The sequence below is a fragment of the Tinamus guttatus genome, unplaced genomic scaffold (genome assembly GCF_059628265.1).
Source record: "Tinamus guttatus ecotype Peru unplaced genomic scaffold, ASM5962826v1 Tinamus_guttatus_pri_ptg000213l, whole genome shotgun sequence".
Taxonomy (NCBI): domain Eukaryota; kingdom Metazoa; phylum Chordata; class Aves; order Tinamiformes; family Tinamidae; genus Tinamus; species Tinamus guttatus.
In genome coordinates, this window is record NW_028288747.1 from 6,283,010 (window position 1) to 6,292,419 (window position 9,410).

The 9,410-nt window shown below is 41.5% G+C and overlaps 1 protein-coding gene across 2 annotated transcripts in view; it reads left to right on the top strand.

The window, feature by feature from the left end:
• Positions 1–5,021, top strand: part of MTUS1 (microtubule associated scaffold protein 1) — a 78,787-nt gene extending 73,766 nt beyond the window's left edge. For both annotated transcript variants that reach the window (XM_088524679.1, XM_010217465.2), the window contains 5 exons: positions 265–338; positions 431–526; positions 2,701–2,817; positions 3,455–3,552; positions 4,345–5,021. In XM_088524679.1, the coding sequence (XP_088380805.1) occupies positions 265–338; positions 431–526; positions 2,701–2,817; positions 3,455–3,552; positions 4,345–4,561 (602 nt within the window). In that variant the 3' untranslated portion in view covers positions 4,562–5,021. The remainder of the gene's footprint in view (positions 1–264; positions 339–430; positions 527–2,700; positions 2,818–3,454; positions 3,553–4,344) is intronic.
• Positions 5,022–9,410: the final 4,389 nt, after the last annotated feature.

A 9,410-nucleotide genomic window follows, 5' to 3' on the forward strand; every position in this document is an offset into this window, starting at 1 on the left:
TGTCAGATGGGTGTCTCGAGTTGCCTGTGTGAAATTTCTCTGTCTGACGAATTCTTTCAAACTTGACATTTAGTTAATGAAACAGGCCTGTGTGAGGGGATGAGCAACTAATCTGAAGTGATAATAAATCAGATACTTTATATATCCATATTTTGTGGTCATGATGTCGTCTTTCCATGCTTTGTGTAACTGACTGTATGTCTGTATTTGTTTCTCTGTTTGTCTTGCACAATATTAAAAATCTTCAAAAATGATTCGTTTCAGAGCTCAGGAATGCCCACGAGTCTGAAAGGAAGTCGCTTCAGGATTCCTTTAAGGAGAAGCAGGAATTGCTGGAGGTGCGTTAAGGGTTCGAGACAGGGCAATAGTGTAAAACCTGCAAGGCGATTTGGAGATGCAAATCTAACTATACCATATCTTTTCCTTTCAGAAAAAGATTGATGAATTAAAATGTGAAAATTACTCTCTAAATGAGAAGTTGAAATCAGAAGAGCAAAAACAATTAGCCAAAGAAAAAGCCACTCCTGTAAGTCCTGATCCTCACAAGTAAAGCAGATGGAGGAATCTCGTGGGCCTGCGGTTATTTTGGTGGAGGGCTGGAAGGGGGCAGCAGGGCTCCTGTGCAATGTGGAAGGTTTGCTGTCTGCTCCTCAGTAGTGAGAGCGTGTGCAGTAGATGACAGGGACAAGCTCATACATCAATAGACATTGCCCAGAGACATACACGTGAGCTAGGTCGGTACACAAAGCAGCACATGCTCTGCATCATGGGTACCTTGTGAGCATAGCTGGCAGCTGCATAAAGGTCTCGTTTGCTTTCCAAGAATGACAGGTAGTTGTCCTGGAGAATTTATAGAAGGATTTATAAGTTAGTGTGGTTAGAACTTCCAGACAAATTACTTGCTACTAAGGTGTTATTGCAGCCAACAGTCTTGCCTCCATTTCAGCAGCTACCTTGCTTGTGAGCTGCAGGGCGCAGATGCTTATTAATCTTTGCTACCAGAAATATTCCTCAAGCACTGGAGTGTTGTATAGGTGTTTCAAATAGCAACATTAGGAAAGCTGTTAACTAACTTGACCCGTTCAGTATTTCTAGGGTAAGGTAATTGGAAAGCCTCAGCACACCACAGAGGGCATCGTGCAGCTTTCCAGATCATCAACGGATGCTTTAGAAGTGCCCTACTCAGTGGAGGTTGCCTTGTATCATTACTCGGAAATTCATTATTTGTATTTGAGCCTTTAATGCATTTTTTTTTCCCAAACTGATTTCTACCTGTTGCTGAGGTATCCTTGAGATAAACTTTTTGGTCTGCCTCTTCCCAAGGCTGCTGCTATTTGTGAGGCCGCTCGAACTGTGCGTGGAGGCTTTTCCAGCTGCTGGAGATGACTGGCTATAAGTGTGCTTGTCCTTCCAGTTTGAGCTCTAGTATTGCTCAAGTCAGCGCCTTTTATCCAACTGCAAATACCCTGCCCATCCTGAGGGGGGGCCAACGGCAGTTAGTGTAAAGCAACCTCATAAGCTTGAGACTATTCTCTGCAAAAAGCTTAATTCAGCCTGGTATATTCTTCTGTGCTAAATACAACTCCTGCACAATAAGAAATTTCTGTTAGACTTGTGAAGACAGAAGTGTGTTTTTACCTCTCCAGTTTTATTTAAGTAAGGTCACTTGTTATTTCTGTAGGGGGTGTGTGCGTCTGTGTCTTTTTTTTTTTTTTTTTTTTTTCTTGTAAAAATCTTATCTAGATGTTTCAATCTTTGTATCTGATTTCATGTATGCAATGAGTAACAGGGTAGAGGAGAGATGTAACTTTAAAAACAAAATTAACTCTTGGGGGCATAGGAGTAAATAACAATAATAAAATCTTCCATAGCTCCTGATTGCTGCTATGTAAAAGCACAAAAAGAAAAAGGAAGTGCAAGCTTAGAATTTCTTTGCCTCTCTGGACACAGCAGCACTTCCGCACACAAACTTTTGTTTAGAAACTGGACAAGAATCACAAATGCCACAACCCCTGCAACGTGCAGGAGATGGCAGTGCTCAGGCGGCCTTTGCCCTCGCTGCGTGTGGCTCCGGTCGTGTCCTCGCTTCACAGCGTCGCCCTCTGACACTGTCTGGGGGCTGCAGCCTCCGAAACTGCAGGTGCTTCCTTTGCTGATGTGGCAATGACGCTGTTACTCAACTCGGCGCACCAGGAGTCTTACCTGAGTACCCGAAAACGAGGTCTGCTTGTTTTTAAAGATGGACTTAGTTGCACAATGCGCTTCATCATTGATGGCCTGTTTCTGTTCCACTCCTACCACCTGGAAATGGTTGAAACGCGCTTAGTTTTCCTTCCTCTGCTCGCCGTAGCGAGAGCCTTTGGGAATGCCCACAGAATGAGTTTTGCTGTGGCAGCACGAGGGCCTCTAGATTCACAGGGGTTTGCCCCTTTTTGCACTAAATTGTATGTGCTCTCTTCTAAGGCAAGCCACAACTGTCCTAAACTGAGGAATAAAGGAAATCAGAGGGCAAGTTGGTAGCAGGTCTCTCTGTTTTTTGTTTTGTTTTTTAACTTTAAGCTGCCTAGCTTGATTTCACTTCTTAGAACAAGTAACTCTCATTACCACATTTATTTTTTCTGTCTTCTTAAATAGCAGAAAAAATATCTAAATTGTTCCTGAAATTCAGGCTAATAAGCAAATTCTGTGGAAATCTTTCAGAAAAACCCGCAGATTATGTATCTGGAGCAGGAACTGGAAAGTTTGAAAGCAGTTCTGGAGATCAAGAATGAGAAACTACATCAGCAGGATATAAAGCTACTGAAGATGGAAAAACTGGTGAGCTTCCCTCAGGGTCTGGCAGTCGCTATTGGGTTATAATAGAGAGGGGGAAAGGAATTACCAGATGCTGTAAATAACCTTTCAGCCTCTAAGACAACTACCAGTTTCACTGCATAGGCTGTAGCTGACAGCACAGGGCTCTTCCACGTCTCCTTTTCTGACTACTTCTGACTAAAGATTGCAGGTTTAAAAACATTTGGAATGTTCAACCATTTAATCACTGTTTTTTTTCTTAACTGTTGAAAATACCCTGCAGTAACCAAGTGAAATGAGGAGAGCAGCAGGGAGAGCCGATTACACAGCAGACCTCTCAAATTTGCCATTTACCATGTTATTCCAAGAAAATCTGTTGTGCCCACCTCCTAGGAAAATGCTGTTATCTGAATTAGCAGATATCACAGCCAGGTTTGCGCTGCCATTTAATCAGTGGCAAGATGCCAGTGTTATGCAAGGGTAAAATGAGTACACCTGTTTCTTACTAGGGCCTATAAAACTGTACAGCAGGTCAGTCTTGCATTACCCAAAGTTTAAGGTTTGCAGACTCCAGAGTAGGAGCGTGCTATCCTATAATTCAATCAATAGCCTGATGAGTGTATGTTCCGTTTGTGTTTTAATCTGTGACATTTTTTGAAAGGTGGAAAACAATGCAGTCTTGGTGGATAAACTGAAGAAGTTTCAGCAAGAAAATGAAGAGTTAAAAGCTCGAATGGACAAACACATGGAACTTTCAAGGTGAAAAATATATGGGAACCTACAGATATTGGAATTAGCCAAGAGAAAGTGTTCTTGTGACTAGGGGTGGGGAAAAAATAAAGTAAATATCATGACTAGCATTAGCGACTAGTTTTTTGTACGAGTTGCTAAAAAGAATACTTTCCTTCCCCCCCACACACCTGTACAAATCTGCATTCTCTTTCAGAAACAAGAAAAGGGAACAGACTTCAAGGAGTTACAGGTTCATCATGTTTTTCAGTGCTCCAAAATAGTATTTCAGTGAACAGAAAGCAACTCAGGATTATCATCCTAAAGTAGATTATTACAGTGTCTTTATATATTGCTGGTTTGGGAGAGAGGCTTGGCTTTAATTTTAACTGTTTCAGTTTAGTGATTTGTCCTCAACTTTAGATTCCTGAAAAGACAAGTGTGTTTTAGTAGTAACAGCAAAATCTAAGTGGGTCTGAGGTTTTTACATCATCTATTGCTTGAAGCTGCAGGCTCCAGGTTGGCATCTGTCATCCTAAGTAGGCCCAGGAACACTTTTCAGTGTGTTTTTTCTTGCCATCTTTCCTGGTCTGTAGCAACTCTTCTTATTAGGACTCTTCCTCCCCGCTCTCTGCATGTCATAGCCAGCAAGCATAAGAACCTACGAGATCCCAACCGCGACCAAATTAGCTGCAATCAAAGCAGAGTTGTAGACCAAAAAAAAAGAAGAGAAAAAAAGCTTCTCAAAAAGCTCTGTTTCAAAGTTATAATGTAACCTCCAACCTGAATTGTGTGCACTGACGCAAATTATATTATTTGCAGGCAACTTTCTACTGAGCAAGCTGTGTTACAGGAGTCGCTGGAAAAGGAATCAAAAGTCAACAAACGCCTGTCCATGGAGAACGAGGAGCTCCTGTGGAAGTTGCACAACGGTGATCTATGCAGCCCGAGAAAACTGTCGCCCAGTTCCCCATCTGTGCCTCTCCAGTCGCCACGAAACTCCGGGAACTTCTCTAGTCCTGCAGTATCCCCAAGATGACATCTCTTGAGATGAGGAGGCAACTGCATTTCACTTAGATCTGCAGAACTGATCCTAACTGTAATCACAGGACCGAGAGCTATATTAGCTGTACAGTGACTAAACATAACTGGAACCTATTTGGTGCAAGAACAGCGATGAAAGACAGACTGTGGGAGCAAGACACTTGTGTTGCACCTCCCCAAAAGACTCGACTATGACCTCTATGGACCTTGTTGCACAAAGCACTTACGGAGCAAGGAAAGTCTTGTTCATTGCCTTTTCACCTAACTATAAGAAAAAGCTCAGGGGCTGAGATGAAGATCACAACCTTTATAATATGTTCCTTATCACAGACACTTTTATAAGGCTGTGTGTATGCGTGTGTGCTGTGAATGGAATGGATGTAACACACTGTGTGTGTGTCTAATGCTGCCTTCTTTGCTGTGTACATAATAAAGGATAAAAGCTGAAGACTCTACATTGACATGTACTTCCTTAATAACCTTGTCAGTACGCATGCTTTTAGCAGAGTGCACGAGGAGCTGCCCTTAGTGCTAATAACTAGGGCAGTTGCCTTCATCTTTCTGGTCTCAGTGCAGTACAAGAATGGCCTGAAAAGCTTTGTCAGTTGACTTGCTAGTAGCCTACTTTGGTATGCAATTTTAAATGAATTTTAAAAACCAAACTATCGTAGCCATATTGGGCATGGATTATTTGCTTAGTATCTATGCACAACTGTCAGTTGTTACGAGATTTTTCTTTTGCAGGATGCAGTTGATCTTGGCTTTTCAGTCAGCAGTTTATAGAATTGGAACTAGGGCTGCCTTCAAGGCCAGACCTTGGAACATGTATTAGTCTGGTTACAGGTTTAGATGCCCAGGCCTAGCCTTTCACCTGCTGAAGAGAATCCCTATTTCCCAGGAACAGCGTGTCCCCTGCAGAGGCTGTGGGCTAAGGGAACCCCATGCCAGCTGAAAAGCCAAAAAAGGGAAAAGAGTTAGTAATTGTCCTTATGTGTGTTCTGAATGGAATTGCTGACAAAGCTCTTACATAATTTGTGAATAGTGATTCACTGGCTGGTGAAAAGCTTTTACTCTTCAAACATTAGTATTTTTATTAGCGTTAATCAAGATTGACTAAATCTCTGACTGGGAAAATGGTAACTGGATGCAGAGCACTTAGTGATTTTGCCATGCTTTCCCCCATCCCACAGACTGCAGAATATCAGTTTTGCCATTCACACAAAGATCCTGTAAATTACTTCTTTAAAAAAAAAAAAAAAAAAAAAAAGCTGTCCCTACTGTTTAAGCTGGAGGACAAGTGTCAGCATTTCATTGAATGTTTTATGCTCTGCTTCTAGTTTAAATAAGGTAATTGCAAAGACTTGACACTCCCTTGATCAGCTCTAAGATCCCTGTGTTGTATCTGCTGAACGAAGGATCAACTTCCCAGTGGTATAGCAAAGCTCTATCAATGCTTACATTTGCTCGGTTTTAAAGTACCATGAGACACAATTTTCCTGACCACAGCTCTACTACTGTTCGGCTGATGCTGTTACCTAGCTCTATGCAGTTAACTCCTTTGGAACATAGCAGCTTCTAAGCTTGCCTAAACTCTGTTTTCCAGTAGCTTGAGAGCCCTGAATCAAGGGAATGGAAAAGCTTTAGGGAACTGAAGCACTTCAAACTGTCTTTTTCAAGACTTGAAAAATCTTGGCACTTCATTGAGGAAAGAGACATACAGGCAGGATTCTTAACAGTATGTGTTCTGTAAGTAAACTTGTAATATCTAATGATTAAATAGTTACATTTTACTTAATTTTACATAGTGTACAATTATAGGTGCCATTTTGATGGAACATTTTACTCTATCCCCTTTAAGGCACTGTATATGCAACTGCTAGTGCTGTCAGGACTTGATTTGTTTTCTAGGGGTTTCAAATTCAATGCTGAAAATTCTCTGTGGGCTGAAACTTGGCTTAAAGCATATCTTGGAACATTCTTATTTTCTATGGTCAAAGAGATTTGATCACATGTATTTGAGCTGAATCCTTAAAAAAATAAACTTTTTGTACTGCTTAATTTTTTTTCCTGCTTGTATTAGTCAAATGATCTTTAATCTACAGAGAGACATTTTTCCAAAAACTAAAAACTGATACCTGTTCAGCACAGGAGAACAGCAATAGTAAAGCTTCAACACTCATGTTCTACTAAACTACTGCATATCTTAGTCTTAACTAGTCTACTATAGACAGAAGGTGCATAGGGTTTGTTTATGGGAATTACTGGTTATGCATCCTCACAGGGTTGTTCCAAAGAAAAGGTGGAGAATGGAGATAACATCACAAATTCATGCAGTAAGCAAATACTTGGCTGCATTGGATTAAGGTAGGGACTTGAGGAGAGTATGTGTGATAATTCTATTTCTGATCTTTCTGTAAATAAACTACATCATGTGGCAAATAGTATTGAAAATTCACCTTACAGAACCTAAACAACTCACCTTATTAAAATTCTTACTTTTCTCATTAAAAAATGATGCATAAAGCCACAAAGGTCAGCTATCTAAGAAGTGTAGTAGTAGCATAAAGTGTTGTCTAGTATTAAGAACAGTATTTGCCTAGTTGTGCTATTAGTGCCTCAACCAAAACCCAACAAGAATGCATGCAAGTGCTTGAAAATTGAGTACAGTGTGACCTTTCAGGTAATGAGGAAAAACTTCTCCTCCAGCTGAACATTATTTAAAAAAAAAAAGTGAAAAAAAACCCCATATGTTAAAGGTCGTAGAAAAACTGTGGCGAGGAGGGGAAATTAGGTCTGCCTTAACAATGGATGGGACTATCCACCTCTAAACTTCTTGGAATTAAAATTGGCAATGTTCTTGAAAAGAAATGGGGATTTCTCATTTACAGAAATACAACTAGAGCAGTACCTGCTGAGTGCTTGTCATCTTGGCCAGAACACATTGAATCCTCTTGCAGTATTTCTCTACATGCGGCTAGTGCTGCAGTGTAGATAGCACAATATTAACAAAGTCTTTCTCTGGTCCAGTAAATTTCACAACCTTTTGGTAACTCTTTCAGCATGAAACTTTCTTCAGGAAAAGCTAGAACCCTGCTCCAGTATGAAAGTATTCCAAAGGTCTAGTGTTAACCTGGCAATTATACTCAGTCCAGATACTCTAACTAGTACTTCCCTAATGATAAGTTTAAAAGGAAGTTTACAGGGACATTTGCATCTGCACTGAGTAGTTTGTAGTCATTTAAACTAATCCATACTGTGGTATTGCAAGGTTAGTGTAATTTCAGTATTCAGCTCTCAAGGCTTTTCTTTTTCAATTACATGATGCTTGTGGTAAAACCTGAGGTGAATCATTTCCATGTGCATATTGAAGGTTTGTCTAAGTTTCTTATGACGAACACTAAAGACACGGACATGTAAATGGCTATGCAGCTCAGCAGGAAATTCCTTTCAGGCAGCAGGCTGCCACTGATTTTGGAACTACAGCGGTCTAACACCCAGGAAATCCTTTAGAGCTGAGCTGGAGTTAAAACACTTACCAGAAATTTGCAATAATCATCAAACCCATCTGATTAAGGCAGCAGCAATGCGGCCAAGGTATTTGTTTGTTGCCTTCGCAGAGAGGTGACAGACACAGAAGTAGAAAAAACAAAACTAGCAAACCTAGGCATGTGACGACTTTTGACAGAGCATTCAGACTTCTTGCCTCAAGCTTCAGTTTCTTTCCCTACATCCCTATTAATTTTTGTGGTATCTGCATGTGTTTGCATTGAGGCAAGAGCAATCATCAGGCCTGCCTACAAGGCTCGTGATAGTTCAAGAAAGACCCATGTTCTTAGTTTGCAAAGATGAGGATTATTTTGCAGAGAGAAAAAAATGCAAAAAAAAAAAAAATCTCCCTTCAGAATGCAGTTTCAAAAAGTGTCTGTGTATGTGACTGTTACATTGGAGAGGGAGTGGAGGAGCGATGCACAAGGGCATTTACTTGGTCTTTTCCTCTTCCACCAAACTGTCCTCAAGGAAGTGATGTTACCCCAGGAACAGCAGTGGTGCTGAACAAGCTGGAACAGGTGGCACCATCTTCCAGCTGTGAGATATTTTAAAAACATTAATTGTTCAATTAGAGGCTCAAAATACTTTGAAACTTAAGAAGTTGGCACAGCTCCTGCGCATCAAAGGGAAAAGCACTATGCTGATAAATGAAAATGCTGAAAATTAATAAACAGATGGTACTGCCTTATCCAGAAACCCAGGGATCTGTCAGATTAAAGTGTTGCCCAGAGAAAAATGGTAGGAAGTCCTTATTCAGCCGTTACATGAAACCGTGTCTTACCTGTTCAGTTGTTTGGGTAACAAGGCAGTATGTTTGTTAACCATCTCTCTGAAAGCTGAGCAGTGACCTGCCTCTTTGATGTTCTAAGTTGGTCCTATTGCTATGCATGATGTGTAAGTTTTCTCCTTTTTTTTTTTTTTTTTTTTTTTTTAAGGCCAAAACAGGCCAAAAGTATTTCTGGGATTGAAGGTGCAGGAACCTGGAACAGTAATGTTTAACAAGCCTGTTCAATTCTGGTTTTGGCTACACTGATGGTTAGGTTAATGAATGATGCCAGTAGCAGCCCCTGCCCCGGCGCTTGTCTCCCCGCGAGCCGAGGGCTCGCAGCCGGCCTGCGCCCCGAGCAAGCGCCGCAGCGGCGAGGCCGGGCTGAGCGGCCTCTGGCTGCTCCCACCCCGAGCTGGGGGTTGCCCTGCAGCCCAAGGGGCTCCCGTTCCCGTGCTGTCCCGCAGCCTGACGCTGCTGCGCAGCTCTGCACTGCAGTGGGGGATGCAGCACGTGAGCCTGAGGAAAC